At 41.4% G+C, this 18,911-nt stretch overlaps 1 protein-coding gene across 1 annotated transcript in view; it reads right to left on the bottom strand.

Moving 5' to 3' along the window:
* Window positions 1–477: 477 nt before the first annotated feature.
* zbtb4 (zinc finger and BTB domain containing 4) overlaps window positions 478–18,911 on the bottom strand; it is a 58,011-nt gene continuing 39,577 nt past the window's right edge. Inside the window, 3 exon segments of the mRNA XM_039746997.1 lie at window positions 478–13,171; window positions 13,174–15,223; window positions 15,693–15,815. Of these exon segments, the coding sequence (XP_039602931.1) occupies window positions 9,863–13,171; window positions 13,174–15,207 (5,343 nt within the window). The 5' untranslated portion in view covers window positions 15,208–15,223; window positions 15,693–15,815 and the 3' untranslated portion in view covers window positions 478–9,862.

Raw genomic sequence — 18,911 nt, 5'->3', positions numbered from 1 at the left:
TGTCAGCAATGGCATCCTCTGGTGAACATAAATAAGAATAAGACAGTGTGGAGTTAAAGCAAACAGCATGCCACTGCTTTACTTGGGGGGCTTAGATATTAGCACTTTTTAATGATGTCATGCATTGGGCTTCACTAGAGAGTGAAAGCAGGCAAAAAACGATCACTAAATACATTTTTGATGTACTGGATTATCCATGAGAGAGGCAGTTTGGCAGCACTTCTCAGTGAACAGTTTAACAACGTAAGAGAAAGGCCGAAATAACATCACAATGAACACCAGTGTGGCACAATACCAGGGATTGGCTTGGAAAAAGAGAGTAATAAGGAATCAAGCAACATTGGGTGTTCAAAATGCCACATATGTCACCGTCACAGGCAAGTTCAGGATCACAGCGTAACCTACATACCCGTCTAAGGCAGGCACACATTAGAATTAAAAGACAATACAACAGAAAGACAAGCAGCAATGCCTGAATCCCCAGAACAGTATTTTTATTGTGTTTATTTCAAAGCCTTATAATGTTGGTTCAACAAAAGATAGAGTGCGCATAAAAAGGTAAAATATACACTTTTGCTATTTCCATTTTTTTTTTTTATTTGTGACAGCCACCAACTCATTAACAGGAAAAGGAGCTCCGTCTCACTCTGTAACCAACGAGACGTCCTTTTCTGATTGATACTAAACACGCTTTGTTCTATTAGTTGATGGTTTAAAGCTTTTAAAATCTAATAAAAACAAAGACAGGGTAATAAGTAGAGGCCATCCTATGCCATATAAAAAAATTACAATACATAATGAGACACAACCAATGATTTCTTTAAATTTGAGAAATGCATCCAAGAATCAATTTTATACTGTTGAAAAAAAAAAACAAGTGCTTTTGAGTGTTTAAAATGAATATTCAAAGTAAAGTCAAAATGAAACTGAAATTTGCATACCATGATGTAAATATAGAAATGGTCGTGATATACTGGTTCAGAACGTCCAGCACATCTGTCACTAATAAGACATGCAGGGTCATTTAGTTGACGATGATGGGGTGTGTATGCCAGCAGTTCACACAGAGAACCAGAGACACATGGCACTGGTGATCAAGTAGTGTGATAGAGAGGAGGGCTTTAGGGATCTTCAAAGCTTCTGCTTTATTTTATTTTGGAGGAATTAAATGGATTGGATTGGCCAGCTTTGTTGGGCTGAATGGCCTGTTCATGTCAACATGTTTCTAACATTCTAATCATGGAGAGAACGATCTACACGTCAGAGAAGAGAAGAAGACTGGAAGAGCATACTGTGGGATCACAGAGCTCAGACACATACATGAATCGTCAAAAAACTTCATAAAACCTCTACCTGCAATCTTGTCTGATGTCTTCCCGTACTTGAGTGACCATCTGTTCATTTTTTATAGTAGCAGGTCTCCCTGGGTGGAGCTCATCCTCTCCTGACACACTGAACAGCTTTGTTAAAGTGAGAAGGTTACATTTTAACAGACTTGTTAAAAGAGTTAGTGAAGGCTGACTAAGTTTTTTTTACTTCTTAGTCCTCCACTGTCACATATTTTTCTTCTATTCATTTTTAAGCCTGCTTAATCCAATTTAAGATCGCAGGAGTCAGAGTCTATTCTAACATAAATGCCCTCACCAAATGGGCTAGTTTAGAGTTGCCAATTAGCCCAACATGCACAGTTTTGAAAAAATGAGCCAAAGACTGGACTTCCTGGAGTTAAACAGAAATGGATGACCTTCCCCCTACATGATGCTGTCACCATCACATTTGCCATCATAGTGCCATAGTATGCAAAGTAGTCGTTCTTTTTGACTGTACTTTGAATATATACAATATATAATTGGTAACAGTTAACTGCACACTAAAAAAATAAAAAGCAAGTACGTTGTTTCACTTATTTTCAATAATGTAGCCTTTCTGCAATTCCTTTATTATATATGTATATATATCCATACAGTATATACACAGACACACGTACATGTATGCTGTGTATAGTCCCCTCTAAATAAAGTATATGTATATACTGTGTGTATTCATATACTTTTGCTCACATGTGTTTATATATGTATACATATATGAGTGAATATGTGTACATACTGTATGTATATGCATACGGTACATAAGACATGCATGTATTGTATACATGTATGTATAGTATACTTGTTATATAATATGTGTGTATGTATCAGTATATGTATTATTTTTCTTGTTCTTTTTTCATGTCAACCAATTCAAAGCCTGAAATGACAACAAATACTTGGGCGAATGCTGCAAGACTAATTTTCTGAAATCTGTATATTCATATTGTAACTCACTAAATGTTATATTAAGAATGTTTGTAATACAACAAAGGTTGAATATCAAGTGCTGTTGCAGTTTTTAATAACATCATTTGCTCAAACAGCCTGAAACTTCAACAAAGGCCTACAGCTTTCAACTGGGGGGGGTATTATTTCTAAAGCGTCTGATTTCCAGGAGGGTATGGGTCGGGTGTAGCCCTGGTCATAATTACTACAAACTGAATAGGTCGGAGGATGTGACCTGCTAAGGGTGACACCGGGAAATCTTTATTTTATATAGCGTCCTTCACAGGCGATTTTCTTTTTTTCATAACAGGGTGTGAAGCCCCCTTTCATTTTTGAGCTGCTTTCACCGTTTTCCCCACTGTACTATGAGTTTGTTATGATAGGTGCTATATCAGATAAAGACTGGTCTAATGGTTCAGCAAACATACACACAAAAAAACAAGGCACAAATCTTCCTTTCCTGCAGCACACTGTTACTTAGAGTCTGCCAGCAGCAATTACATCAGCAGCTTTTGTTGCGCCGCAGAAACTTATCCCCTCCACCCCCCACCCCATTACTGACTTGGCAAGGACTGTCTCTTGGATATGTGCGGTGCCCACTTCAGGATGCCGTATCATTTTCTGCTCAAAGAAGGGGTGAAGTGTGGGTTTTAGGCAGAGAATGCAGCCTCCCCCACATGGCCGCATGTTGCCGTGCTCGCCGTCATTCGTTTGGAAAGGCTCTGCTGCCCGGAGCCAAATGACGTGTGTCTAAAATCTGCAGATTTCCATCATCTATCTTGTGAGAAGTGATCCAAACAAATAGTGGGGAAAGAATTTTTTTTTAGAGCACTCTCCTAATAAAGAGCCTGCTCATTGCCCAGCAAGGCACACTCCTGAATGATAATGTGTTTATTTTTCACTTGAATGGGTGACAGGAAATTGGTATTCCTTTTTGTCTCCCACATGCCTGATGCATTTACGATATTCTTCCCCATTTGGAAGCATTTCACTACTTTCCTGCTTTGCTTAATCCCCCTTGGGATCGCTTTGCATTGCCACTCAAGAGATTAATGGCAGGCTTCAGCTGCTCCTCCAGGCAGTCTTTCTCCTGGCGTGCTTAGCAATAAGCAGACCAGAATAATTTTACTTCTTCTAAAACAAACGGTTAAGAGATGATCTGCAGTTCAGTCACTGAGCCCGTGTGTGTCAACAAATTTGGGAGATTTTCACACCCGCCACCAACCTCCTATTAGATGGTCCTCAATGCCACCAATCCTTCATGCCTACTATGGCCGCTTGCCTCAGTTCCGCTAAAACTCTCTCATCCTACTCTTCTAAATTTCGATTTCAAGAGACATCTATGCTTAAAAGAAGCCCTTAGTCTCTTCTTTTTTTCCACCTTCACAGCCCAAGAACAAACCCCACTCGCCTTCCAGACCTTCAATTTGCAAGCTGTTTGGAATGCTTTGCCAGGAAAGTTTGCATGTTATTCACATCTTTGTTATGTTTTTCCTTTTGTTTCACAAAGAGTCATCTAACAGGTTGACGTTGCATTGGGTGATGGATGCCATTTGGTCCTGTATGTCTTTGCATGGGGATTTTTTTTTTTGTTTTCTAATTATCCTCTTCTGCCTTAAGAAATCGCTAAACAACATTCTAAAAAAAGTGCATGATCGTGTCTTGATTAAAAAAATAGAATCTGGGTGTTTAGGGGGTTAACCGTGAGCCAATACAGAGCGGCTTTCAGCACAGAGCTGCTTATTAGCATAATGACTCACGCTTCTGGCGTCAGGGAGTAACAGTCAAGGCTTTTGTTTCAGGAGGGATGGAGGGCATCTGATTCTGTTTGACTGGAACTTGCGAAAGAAGCAAATGTCACCGTTTCAACTTTGGGAACGCTTGGAAGCAATCAAAAACAAACCGAGAATAATAAAATTAGAATAGTTAAATCATCTGAAATTCATCAGTGGTGAAAAATTGTGCTATTATTACGTGTTTAAAAAATACATTCGTGTCAAACTACATATGCACAACATTAATGCAGTAAATGAAAAAGGAGACAGAAACCAAAAACAAAGATAAAACATCTTCTCTGCCTAATAGTCTCCATGTTCGCACAAGTGTTCCTGTGTTTGCCTTTTATCTTTAGTATCGGCACAGAGCTGCATGTCAGATTCTTAATCTGCTGGATGGCTGGCAAACTCTGAAATGCTTAACACTTGGCTCCCCTTCATCTGGAAACCTAGCAGACTTTTTTTTCCCCCTATTATTGCTGCCCTGGCACATTTACTAATTAGGCTCCACCTGCAAGTGATTGGATAGACAGCGGGCAGAAAAGCAGGGATGCTGGGAGAAAGAGAAAGAAAGAGAGAGAGAGAGAGAGAGAGAGATGAACAGACTGACAGATTCAACAGACAGGGAACACAGAAGCAGGATGGCACCCGCTTGTAAACCATCTACTTTCTAGACCTTCTTTATAGCAGTTGAAATCATGGAGGAGTGTGACAGTGACAGCAGACTCGCCCCTAAATGGGATGCCATTCTGCTGCAATAACTAGAAAACACGTGACGTGGAGTGCTTTCTGTCTTCATTTTTGGCTTATGATGCGAGTATCTCTATAACTTATTAGTAATACAGGGAACGGTGTAAAGGCCTCCTACATTACAAAATTACTTTCAATACGTGTCCACAGCACCTCGCACAATGTTCATGCAATAGGTAACTGAGGAGTATCCCTTCACTTTTACTTATACTAAACTTTTAGAAAGAAGGAGCCTATTCTGAAAACATTCAATTCAAAGTAGGATCTAACCCTGGACTGGCACTAGTCTAAAGCAGGATACATTCATTCACACACTCTCACTGCGCCAATTTACAGGCACCAGCTAATCTAATAAGTGCATCTCTTAGATTTGGGAGGAAAACCATAATACCCATGAAAAGCCCATGAAGAAGCGGGAAGAAGGTGCAAACATCGCAGAGAGAGTGAGTGACCAGGCTAGGATTTTATGCCAGGATACAGAGTTGTGAGCCATGCCAGTAGATGGGCATGCTCCACCATGTCTACAAAATGAATTGTAGAAAAAAATTCAGGAATAAGGGTGCACTTTTATTTTAAAGAGTTTTCCCATCAGGCACTTAAAATATTTACAATAAAGTGCAAGTGGAGCTGCAAGTGCTCATCTACGCAAGAGGACTGTTCATGAAAGCATTTGAGTTTTTTCTCTTGTTATGATAACCTCCTGCAATGCAAATTTCAGAAGCTGGGAAGGGATAGCTTATCAGCAGACATTACTGGATGGGTAGACAGATGGATCGCAAAAATGAATTCAATTAATAATAAAAGTCTAATGTGGCCAGCACATTATTTTTTCTATATTTACAACACGAGTACAATTTACAGCGTGAATTTACCAAAATATAGGCAAGAGGCAATACCACTTTTCATGTTTTAGCCGTCTTTAAAGGCAAATGTATTTAAAAGAAAGAAATAGGATATTTTTATGTAACAAATTTTTGGTTCAGCTTAGCTATCAGCTAAACAAACGAGCCTGATGGACTGAGGGTCTCGTCTCGTTTGTCAAACGTGTTGTTCTTATGTTCTAATATGATTAATTTAACTTAAAGGATCAGTTCACCTGCAACTACATGAGCTGTGTATGAATGTCTTAATGCTTTGGTTAATTTCAGATGTAAAAAAGTGACAGGAAAAAGAGTACAAACACACACCTGTCACACAGCCGGGGCGGTTTTGGGACTAGCACCTCGACTCGTAAACTGAAGGTGCTAATTTCAAAGTTCAAATTAGGAAAACCTTTTTTAATAACAAGTTTGAATACTCGCCACAAATAAATACACATCCTAGTAGTTTAATAAAGGCATAAAAAAATAATCAAATGTTTCTTTGTAATTAGAGCTTAGCTGCTGTGGCTACTGCATTTACTAATTTTGAACATTAAAAGCTCGAGTTTTGGATCAAATTCAAATTTCACAAAAGTCTTTCTTAAAAAGTCCGAAAGACGTATGCCAACATTTGTGAACTTCTAAGCAGTGGTTTGGCTATTGTTGGTATCGGCTTTAAAAACTCTAAACTTTAAAAAACTCAAAGCTGAAGAGTTGGACTTTACCCAAAATCTAATCAACTCTCAAGGCTAACGAGTGCATGATGTCCACAGCATTTCAAAAGAATCAATCCATTCGTTCTTGAGTGACAGCATCCACAGAATTTTTACCACAGACAAACAACTTTCCAAAAACACTCCAAACATGTTTTTCAATTGAATTTATGAAATCAATACTTCCTGCGAAGAAAGTAAAACTTCAATTATATGATTCTGAGTGTAGGAGCAGTGGTTTCATGCATGTGCTGAACAAATGCAGCTGTTCAAAATGGCCACTATTAACTTCTAGGCACTATTAGTGGTGGAAACTAACTGACTACCATTCTCCAAACTGTCTTGGGGGGTTGTTTGTGTACAACCTTTCAATTTCATGCCTTTCGTCACCCAGATACTCTTGAATGCCTACTGCACTATTAAAAGCACATTATATTTCAAGGATGAATCAATGGATATCCTTTATATGTGAACAAATATTTTGCTTGAAAATGTCTATAACACTTTAAACTCCCCATACATAGCCAGATAAGCAGACTGATCCTTCTGGCTATTACTAATATTGTTTGATAGGTAGAAGTCATTTTACTTTCTTTTAACACCTCTAACAAGCTTCCAGATAAAGATCTTTCTGTTGCCATCTTGCAACCACTTATAGACAGACACATTTTCCTGTTATAGTTGCTAGATAGATAGATAGATAGATAGATAGATAGATAGATAGATAGATAGATAGATAGATAGAATAGGTAGAATAGGCAGCTTCTAGATACATTTCCTTTGTGTGGTCTCTATCCAGCTTTTTGGCAGATAGGTTTCACTAGCTATCTCCCTAATAAGTTCAGAAAGACAGATTTTCTTGCTGTCGTCTACAGTCTGCATTTAGATATACCAGATTCATCTATCTGTCCCCAACAGGTTAAGACATACAGATAAATAATCAGTTGTTAATTTGCATGGTAGTCTGCAGATCCGTGGAAAAGTGCTTAAAAGAACCTTTTATGTGTGCTGCCATTCAAACATTCCCCTATGAAGAGGATTTTCTTTCTGGTCAACTCTAGTTATCCCTAATATCAATAGATAGCACCTTTGACAGACCAAAGGTCATAAATTCCTAGTAGATGCTTTAACAAGGTTAGAAACTGACAGAAACATAATCTAGGAGATTGCACATGGTTGTCTGTAATCAGTTTTCAGGCAATTGCATGTGTAAGATTATAGATCCCCTGTAGGCATCAATAACCACCTTACACACCGTCAGACTGATTTATGTGGCAAAGATTCTCTGTGGTTTTCTCTTACGCGCACATACAAAGAGATGGACAGCATGTGGCTCACTGAGCCTGGTTTAAGGTGAACCATGCATGTGTCCTGGCAGCCTATAGACAGTCAGAGAGGAATGGGGAGGGAGTTTGCTTGTGGCTGTCTCAGATCTGTTTATATACAATCAAATGCAAAAGATGATCGCAGAGATTCCACTTTGTTATCTCTAACAAGCTTAAAGATGGTTAAACTAGTAATATAATAGCAGTCTTCTCTGCTTTTTAGAACAAGCTAAAAGACAGATGGATTTCATTTTCAGACTCACTGCAGCTGCCTCTAAGAAGATTACAGACAGACAGAAAGGTAAATGCATCAGGTTACTATTCCACGTGGGCTTGTAGACACAATGAGCAGTACGTTTTATTTGGTGGCTTAAAAAATGTTTACAGAAAGACAGACAGACAGGCAGGATAAAGGATAAATAAAGATTTCCTGCTGCAATTTTCGGCTTGTTTATGGTATACACAGTTAGTTAGATAGACAGAGATAATACTGATTATCTAGTGCATGTTTTATGAAATGTACTTTGCATTTTATTAGATAGATAGATAGATAGATAGATAGATAGATAGATAGATAGATTTTAGAGCTTCTGTGGATGAGCTGGCTCCTGCCCAACCACAAAAGTGAAGTGCCTTTGGCAGCAAAATGAAGTTCCTTATGTTATGCTCCATGTGAAATGTGGAGCTTATTAAGACCCCCTCCTTCCCTATTTTCAATGACAATGTATACAAACAAATTGTTAGAAACAGAAACCAAGACTGTTGGTGGTCCCTAATAAGAACCGTGGAGAATCGGTGCTTTAGGCAGGAACTACAATATATAACTTAATAAAGTTAAAACCATAAAGCTCTCCTAAATAGGAAAAGTAATATCTACCAGATCTCAGTGCATACAGTTCTCTCTCTCTTAGGCTGTGCAGTCAGAACCCTTTCTGTCTTAAGTTATCATAACGTGGAAAAGGTTGATCACCCGCTTCCTGTAAAGATAGCAGACAAGTGTGTTTTTAGGGTTGTAGTCACTGTTAGTGCATTCTTTTTATGCCACTTGGACTTCTTCCTGTTGACGAATGCTTGTCTAGAAACCCAGATCACAGCATTGTCATTTTCCACAAATTGCTGATCTGGCAGACCAGCAAACTGCAGGCAAACTGTAATTCCCGGAGGCCTAGCCAAAATCTGGGATGCTATCCAGGGTCATCTACTATACAAAGAAGAGTCATGGTTTGGTTTTGGCCAGAAATGGGTGGCTTTTCAGTACAGGAAGTCGAGGTAACTAATGTCAGTGAGAACTGACCAAAAAAACAAATCTTGCCAGATGTGGCATGAGTAATAGACACAGCATTAGAGAACTGAACTAAAAAACAGACAAAGAACAACTGACTTAACACCAGTCGACAATTTTAAAAAATTGCCCTATTTGGTACCTCTGATTTGAGCGTTTTGGGTACCATATAATAGCACACCTCTCTCTCCCCAATAAAGTCTGTGAACTCCTGCCTGGAGTTTTACCTGTCTGCTTCACGCTATTAGTGTCTTTCCATAGCGTTCCTCTCTTGTGAGGTTCCTCTGCCTTGGCTGAGATGAAAGTGCTTATTTTTTTTGGGCCCTTGTAGGACGCTCCCTTTACTTAGTAAGCCTGGGATACGATGGTAGGGGGTGGTAGCTGGGCTGGGAAAGCTGGGTGGGACTGACTACATTCCTCAAGTGACAGACAGCTGAACAAATGGGATCTTGTACTGGTAAAGTGAGCAGCAAACTCCTAAAGAGTGAAGTTACTGAACAGAGGGGGCAGGTCTGAGGGTACTTGCTACCTGCTAAACGTTGCCAGTTTTATCACTTTTCTTTGATAGACAGAGGAAACGACAGCCATAAAATAACGTTTGCAATCACTATGAGAAGCAGACTGAATAAGAGCACATACACCCTGTTTATTGTAATGTGCCTTAAAAGGCGGCTGTTCTTTGTTTTTCATTTATAAAATCCTAAACTGGACCAGGACAGAGAGGTACTGTGGAGAGACACCCCTGTTCAGGAGTACTCATTAAGGAGGAAAGGTTAAGGGATGCCAAAATCCCAAAGGGTCAGGGTGGGAGGGTTGGGGGTTGCCCTGTCTGTTAATTTGATCTACTGATGGGTCCCTTCTCGGCTGTTGCTGCTACGACTTGCTCTGGCCATAAGAGGTGACTCCTGCATGGGGCTTGAGCAGGGGTTTACATAGCTAAAGAAGGTGGGGAGGAAAGGGAGAGGATCTCCTTTCTCATTTGGGACAACCATGTTTAAAGCCATGGGAAGTGCTGTTAAATTATATGGATATGCTAGTAGCTGCGGTCCATAAATAAGCTGGTAGGGGTCAGGATAAAAGGGCAACTTGCCCAGCTCTCCATTTGAGACCTTTCCAAAGTCTCCAAACTGGATGGCAGTGCTTGGGTATGAAACCAAGAGGTTCTCCTCCTGCTTCTTGCTGGAACGGCAGCCCCCTGGTGCAATAAGTGGCAAAGGGTAGTCCTGAACTGGATAACTCATGTGCATACGCAGGTCCTGTGGAGTGGATGCTTGGAGGTCCTCAGATTTCTGAGACATCAGCATCGTCTTGCAAATGTTCTCATTAACTCCTGCCAAATGGGACATCATAAGGCTTGGCGCTGGGCCACTAGGAAGTAGTCCAGACATGTCCTGTATGCCAGTCCCTTTTGCCCCCATGCAAGACATCAGCAGTTCCTGTGTTGGGTTATTTGGGCCCAGACTGGGAGATTTCATTGTTTTTTGGGTGCACTTGTTTAAAGTGGTCTGTGCCAATGTCGGTTCGTGTGCAGTAATCACGTTAGCAGCACTTGGAGTGGTTTGTGGTTTCCCCAGGTCAGCCACAGAAGGCGACAGCTTCTCTTCTTTATGTGGCAACAGCAGCCCATGTGCCTCCTGTGCCTCTTTCCTTGTGTGAGATAACAGTGGATCCCGGGTAGGCGTGTCCCTCCCATAATGGGACCTGGTCCTCTGTTCCTGTACAGGAAGACCTAATTTTGCCAAGTGTTGTCCAATGAGCTCTTGTGAAGCTGAAGGAAGATCATTGCCCTTATGGCGCATTGGTTTGGGCTGAGACATATCTGGACCGATGTGCAAAACTGTTTTTTTGAACTCCAAGCTTTCCCCCTGAACATACACTTGGGTTGATTTCTGTGGAGAATTTGTAGTTGCTTGAGAAGGTGCAGCATGCTCATACTTTTTATCTTTCTTAAGGTGTGGAGATAGAACATCACATTCAGGACCAGGCCTCAAATGGTCCTGTTTGGGCTCATTCTCAATGATGCTGTCTTCATCCTTCATTGAAATTCTATTGACAACCTCATTGACTGGATGTCTTGTACTTGTAGCATTATTATGGTGTTTCTGAGGAACACTCTCAACCTGGTCAATATGGTTATCACCTGAAAATTCAAACATACTGTCCTTTGTGTGCAATAGCTTTGAAGGCAGTTGGAGTGTTCCCCCAGATAGTTCTGTTGAATTTCCCTGTACTCTGATGGGTGCTACTGTTTCCCATTTGCAGGAATCTAAACTGTCTCTACCGTTCATTACTAGAACTGTTGGAGGAGAGCTATCCATTACCTCTGTTCTCACAGGGGTTTCAGTTTTGGTACTGCCACACAGTTGATTTGTCTCACTTGATGAGAAGGCTGGGCTCAAATTTTCACTATCTTTATTCTGAGTAACTTCTTTATTACTTGATTTGTTTAACTGCTTTGAAACCAACAAGTCAGATGACGCTGCAACTTTCTCTGGAGATTCAAAACTGCTTACCTCACATGTCTCCATATTTGAAGCAGAACAATTGATTACTGGTCTTGATTTTTCTTGCTCTCTATCAGTTTCTTCAGGTTTTACATTTGCTGGGTCACCGTCTGTTGCTTGACCAGACACTTCAGCAGTTGGGTCTGCTGAACCCTCTTTATCAATCTCATGTCGCTTCATGTGCCTCCCCAAAGCTGCTGCAGTTTTACAAATCTTTGAGCAATATGTGCAAGCATGGCGAATAGAGGGTCTCCTACCAACACGAGGCAGGTTGCACTTGTCCAGATAGCCAGGTTCCTTCATTTTGTCAACAACTTGCTCATCTGGCTCTACCTGGTGTACTTTCTGGTGCTCCTCTAAAAGCTCCCTGGAATGGAAGGACTCCTGGCACTGCATGCAGACAAACTCTATCAGATGGCTTAGCTCATGCTTGTCCAATTTCTTCAATGTAGAGAATTGTCTGCCACAGGTAATACATTTGAAAGATTTACCTGACTGGTGGTGCCTTTCATGTTTCCTTAGCGAAGAGTAGTCAGGAAAATCTTCATCACAGACAGAGCATGTGACAGTGTCATCTTGCTCCTCAGGGTCTCCAGGTTCATTGATTGATTGAGATAATGTGGTTGAGTGATCAGTGCTGCTCTTCTGTAAATTTTGGTCCATAAGACGCTCTGCTCGCCTCATAAGTCTCAAAGAACGCTTAAATCGTAGTTTCCTTCTCCAACTGGATTTTTTGACTTTTTGCAGATGCAAGGTCTTTCTTTTAGGCTTGTAAGTGTAATAAGGTCGCCACAGGTTGTCCTCGGCATCCTGGTCACTGTCTTCCTCTCGCGCTTCAAGACGCAAGTAGTATTCTTTTGGTTTACTAACTTTAGGTTTCTCCTTTTCTCCATCAGATTCTGTACTGCGAAAACGGTGGTGATGATGGTGATGATGGTGCTGGTTCTCATCTTCTGGGACAGTTTCTATCTTTTTACTTTTGCTGACAGGAGGTCCTTTATCACGCATCAGATCTGTTTCTGAAATACTTCTCTTCACAATTGCTTCCTCTCCAATGCGAACAGTTATCTGACACAATGGAGCTCCTCCTTTGGTTTCTGACGCCCCTACGCAAGCTGGCTTGGCCACATAGGTTACACTGTTGCCATCAGCAGCAGCCTTAAGTTGCCTCTGCATAGGCTTCTCATTACCAAGGTCCATTCCTTGATCTTCTTCCAATCTCTCAACTGAAGATCTACTCTGTGATTGGATATATTGTTTAAGAACTTGTTTCTTGATGGGACGGGCTACTTTTTTGGATAGTGGATCACCTGACACTTGGGGAGAATGATTAGTGTTTGAGTTACTGCTAGTATTTAGGGAGGCCTTCCCCACTTGGTTACTGTGCATTATAACAGAAGATACTGCAGTACTGTGCATTATAACAGACGGTTTGGGATGTCCATATGCAATGACAGTTGATCCTGACTCCTCTTTTCCTGGTAAATTTTTACTTGATACTTGGTCATTACCATGCATATCACTATTTGACTGAATGGAATCACATTGACTATGTGTGGAACTGGGATTGGTTATGTCCTGTACCTCAAGGGACATATGCTCTTTAGAATTCAAGAGGATATAGTCACTAGACGATTGCTTTAAGCTTATGGGTTGTTCTTCATTACCGCATACAATTGTTGGTCCTCAGTCATTGGGGTTACTGGAAGTTCATTATCTAAAGAGGCTGTCAAGGAGATGGAAGATATATTCTGAGATGGCATGAGAATACTGTCAGAAAGAACTTGGCTGTAGGTTTTGTAAGGTCTTTTCTGTGATCTCATAGGTAGTAACCGGTAAAGTTTAAGGGCATTGAGTTTCTGCTTGTAGCCACCATTGGGTGTCTTCTCACTTGTGATGAGTCCTGGATTAATGCCATGGAAGGACTTTTGGTGTGTCTTCAAATTATAGTAAGTCACAAAAGTCTCCCAGCAGAAGATACACTGGTAGCGTCTCTCACCAGTGTGCCAGACCTCATGTTTGGTGCGATACTCAGCAAGAGCAAAGACTTTATCACAGTAGCGGCAAGGATATTTTCTACGCCAGGAGTGGACATTGGAATGACGCTTAAGGCTAGAAAGTGTCATGTAGGACCGCTCACAGACTGTACAGAAGTAAATAATGTGCCCATCAACCACTTTCACAAAGTGATCCTCCTCAGGAAGCATGTCCATCCTTTGGAAGTTTCGATGTCTTACTAAAAAACTGCGACCTTTCTTATTGGAAGTCTTTCCAGGTAACAATAGGGGTTTTGGGGTTTTTAACTCTTTATCTTCCATCTCCACATCCTCCTCAGCCACCACCCCCTCCTCTTCTTCTTCCTCCTCCTCCTCTTCCTCCTCATCTTCCCTGGGCTCCTTGATGCTTTGATCTCCATCTTCTCCATCTTTTTTTTCACCTGTATTTTGGGATTCTTCATCTTTGGCCATAGTTACTATGTTTGAACTGTGTTGCGTTCTTCCACACAAAGCTTCATGTGACTGTAGCCTTTTGCTATGAATAAAAGCCTTACTGCAGATTTTGCAGGACAGTGCCCTCCCAGATCGGTGGAGCTTCATATGCAGACTTAAAGAAGATGCTGAGCTGAATGAACGGTTGCAAAGTCCACAATAAAGTCTCTCAACAGGAACAGGATCTGAACTTGGTTGTGAAGGGCTTATAGTGAACTCTGTGCCATTATTGTCTGGACACGGGACCTTGGATCTCTCCTTGGAAGGGACGCTACCAGTTCCACTTTGGTTACTGGTTTCTTTGCTCACTTTGTTTCCTTGGAATACTCCTGTGCTCAAATTGAACAGAATCTTAGCTGTTTCTGTGGTGGAATGGTCAGGTTCAACAGTCATTAAGTTTGGTATTTTAGCCTTAAAAATAGGACTGTCTCTTACTGAAGCACACTCAGTATCCATGGGATCTGAAACCAATACAGAAGGGGTGGAAGAAGTCAAAGGTTGTAAAGAGCTGTGAGTAGGAAGTTCATTAGGTGTACTCTGCAAAGGAGAACTGGGCGAGGAAGATGGCTGAAGTTCAGAATCTTTCCTAGCTGAAGCTGTTAGGTCTATAGGAGACAGTGGTTGTATCAAGGCCCTGAAGTTTTCTTCTGCAGTTGTCGCTTTCCACTGCATGTCATTGGCATCATCAGGTCTGACATGTGAAGAGTTCAATGACATATTCTCGTCTTTATTTCCAGGAAACAGGGCACAGGGAAGGCAAGGTGAGCTCGGTGAGCTGGGTAAGTCGTATTTTTTCTTTTTGCCACTTCTAAAGCCAGGCTCCTCTTCCAGCTTTTCCAAAAATGGAATTCTTAACTTCTTCCCTGCTTTGATCAGATCCTTGGTTCTTTTAGGGCCTCTGAGAGACACCCTAGAAGTGTAAATGTAATCGAGGATGTCTGCAAAAATGTCAGCCTTCACTTCTGGCAGCTCCAAGATATTTTCTGACAGGTGAGTGGGACGCCTGGTGGAAGTGCTGAGCAGGTCTTTGAAGTACAAGCTGCTGGCACACAAGATGTTTTGATGGACCTTGAATTTGGTGTCCCCTGCAATGATGGTGATGTCACAAAAAAGACCCTTTAGACGCTGATCATTCAAGTGTGAGATGAGAGCATCGGGATGACCCGTGTCGGTTGTCTCTGCTGTGGACACCATGCTGTTTCCCCAGTATCTACAGAAAGAAAAGAAAAACATGTCACTTCTTTAAATATACAGCTAAAGCGAATGGAAACAGCAAACTGATAGGAGACAGACGCTGATACATTGTGTGCCAGTCACAGGCTTAGCATTGCCAATCATGTCTATTTACTTGAGTGGAGGTGATCTGAAATAATTAATTGTGTAGCAGATGAGTACATGTGAGTGGTATGCGCCTGGAGCACAACTGACGTCATTCACTTCAGAATCTGTTTTTATCTGCTGTTATTTTACTGCTGTTGGGGTGTGTTATACAGTCTAAGGCCCCACTTTCACCCTTTCAAGAAATTTTATTCAGTTATTCTTACTTTTCTTTGTACTGCACCACATAACACTCTGGACTCATGCCCCAACACCCTACACTGGTTCAAACACATCTGATAATGAATGGATTGATGTGTATTTCCTAGCATCTCAACAATTATTCATGAATTAAACCTTACCCATTGAATACTAGTTTTGGGAAAACACAAGGGCCCTTCTGGAACAGAAATGGGTGCTACGTCACTTCAGTTTTTGAGGAGCAGCAGATCTACTGATTAATGTTCAAAAACCAGACTCTTGCTCTGTCAGAGAGAGGACAAGACGCAAAAAAAAAAAAAAAAGATCAGTCCAGGAGAAGATTGTTTTGATGCCTACTGCACCACAGGAGGTTTGCTGAGTCAAAGAGGGTGAAAAAAAAGCACTGAGAAAGAATTTCAGCTTGGGTGGCTGCTTTCCACAACAAATAAAAGAGCCGCCTTTGCGGCTGATCCCTTTGCGTCTTCCCTTTAGCTTGGCTGCCTGTCCACGGTTTTTCTAATCTGCTTCCCTTTGCTGCAGAGCACAGCAAGCGGGCCTCTGTAAAATTCCAGAGCTGCGCTCCGCTGGCCTGGACAAGGCGAAACTAGGTCAGTGCACAGATCTTCAAGAGCGGGATAAGGAGAGAGACCTGAATTGAAAGGCAAACACACATACCCATGCGGGCGTAAAGATGCATTACCCTCCTCCACACCAGAAAAGAACAAAACGCCTTTCAACAGGCCACCGCCGGCTCAGGCTGACACCGTTTCTGACCTTTTTATTTCCCCGCAAGTTCAGTCCCGGCCAAATTCCTCCATAATTATCACAAAAATTCATCATTTACAACTGAAAAACAGCGCAGCTTCGCAGACAATCAATTCTGACCTCCTTAGCCTTGGACTAGTTTTACATTGTAGGGACCTCTTTTTAATTGCTTTTCCAAACAGTTTTTATATTTGTAGAATCCTTTTGGTTTTCGGAAGAAAATTTTTCAAAGCCTAAACAATGTTCATTTTTTTTCTGTGTGTTTATGCCAGCCCATCAAAAACTTAATGTTTTCTTTTTCATGTCATCTTTTTCAAAGTGCTCTTTGTTCACAAGTAAGCACTGTTAATAACATGTTGTTACACAACTCCCAACAGTAAACCTCGATATTCAAAGCTGAGGAACATGTCAGCCAGTAGTCACCCAGCCTTTTAATCTATTATTCTAGCGTGATTATTTTTACAGTGTCTTATTAATAATTAGCATCTGACGAACATATGAGACTCGAAAAAAGTCTGTAGGGCATCAAAAACACCATATTCCATGCTTCTAGTTAACTTATCATAAATACCCCAGGAGTAGGTACTAAAACCAATTGCTCATCCAAGAGACAGCACCTTCAGAAAAACAAGAGTCCGCCTGGTGAGTCTCACACCATGATCCCCCACAATGACTGGGCCAGCTGTGCCAATCATGTGCAGGTTGGCCTTTTGTTACTGCAGCACCATGTGTTTCAGGCCAATTAGCTCATTATAAAAACTAAGGCGAATGGCAGAGAAAGGAATCTACAGATGCCAAGAGGTAGCCATAGGGTGAAAGCTAAAGTGGTTCATCAAGCAAGCAAAATTAGCAATCGTTCATTCTCTTGTGCTTTTCTTGCTTCTTATTATTTATATGCTACTTTCAAATGCAGCACTTGTTTCCTATTCTGTACCACCCAAGAGTTATGCTTTCTGAGTAGTCACTCTTACGGACACAGCTCTCGTGAAACTGCAGCCTTTGGTTTTGAACCCTAGCTTCACCCTCATCATTTACAAGTGGACCATTATCTTCATTACTTTACTCAATCAGGTTTTTAGCCCATTTTCATTATCCTAGTCCTACAGATGTAGCTCCACTTCATCACCACTTTAGTTTTGCAAGTTTATTATTATTTTCTGTCCTGCTTGAAGCCCTACGCTTATCAATTAGTTCCACAAGTCTTCTTTGCCATTTCAGCTACTCTAGATCATTATTGCTATGTCCTCTCATGGTTGAAGCCCATCTTCATTTTAATACTCCTACAGACACGTTATATTGTTCTGGTCCCACAAGTGAAACTCATGTACCACTGCATGTTATGAATATGTTGTCTCACATATAAACCTCCACTTTATCACTCGGTTCATACAGGATGAGCGTTACAGTACTTGTGGATCCATTGGCTGAGACCTCATTCATCACCCTCACACAAATTTGTCCCACTTTGTTCTCTTACACTTGGATCCTTACTTTATCACTTTGGTCATATAGATTTCAAAACTGTACTTTACCAGACAGGTCTGGTCCTATCGGTAGAATCATTTTTCCTCTATCCAATTTAGTAAACTTAGGGGCTAACTTTATAGCATGGGTCTTTCACTTTTTAGGTCCAGTTCATAACTCTGAATCATCATGTTTTCTGAATTACATTGTCACTCTAATAAGGGCTATATGTTCCCTATATCACCACAGTGAGAGCTGGAGGTGACAGAGTTAAAGATGCTAAGATTTGCACTGGGTGTGACAAGGATGGACAGGATTAGAAATGTGTACTTTAGAGGGTCAGCTCAAGTTGGACGGTTGCGAGACAAAGTCAGAGAGGTGAAATTTTGCTCGTTTGGACATGTGCAGAGGAGAGATGCTGGGCAAGGGGAGAAGAGGAAGGCCTAAGAGAATGTTTATGGATGTGGTGAGAGAGGACATGCAGGTGATGGAGTGTACCAGAGGACAGGAAGATATGGAAAAAGATGATCCGCTGTGGCAACCCCAAATAGGAGCAGCTGAAAGAAGAAGAAGTGTCCAAATACACGAAAAAACATCAGCACTGTTCCCAGGCTGGGCTTTGTCTCCTATCCTGTTTGTGACGTTCATGAACAGGATATCAAGGAGAAGCCAGGGAGAGCAGTGGGTCAGGTTCTGTAGCCTTACAATTGTGTCACCGCTTTTTACGGAACACATGGTTCTGTTGGCTTCATTAGGCTATGAACCCCAACACGTGACCAAGTGTGAAGCAAAGGGGATGAGGATCAGCACCTCCAAATTGGAGGTCAAGATCCTTAGGGAAAAAGTGGATTGTTCACTCCAAGTGGGAGGTGAGTCAGTGCCTCAAGTGGAGCAGTTTAAATACCTCCGGGTCTTGTTCATGAGTTAGGGAAAGGGAGGGTGAGATCGGCAGACAGATAAGGGCGGTGAGGGCAGTTATGCGGTTGCTATCTCAGTCCATAGCGGCATAGCAGGAACTGAGACAGAAGGTGAAGCTCTTGATTTACCGGTCAATCTATGTACCTACTCTCACCAATGGTCATGAGCTTTGGGTAATGACCAAAAGAATTAGATTGCGGGTACAAGTGCCCGAAATGAGCTTTTTCCACAGG

Source organism: Polypterus senegalus, chromosome 3 (genome assembly GCF_016835505.1).
Source record: "Polypterus senegalus isolate Bchr_013 chromosome 3, ASM1683550v1, whole genome shotgun sequence".
NCBI lineage: Eukaryota > Metazoa > Chordata > Cladistia > Polypteriformes > Polypteridae > Polypterus > Polypterus senegalus.
This window is presented reverse-complemented; position numbering and strand designations above follow the sequence as displayed.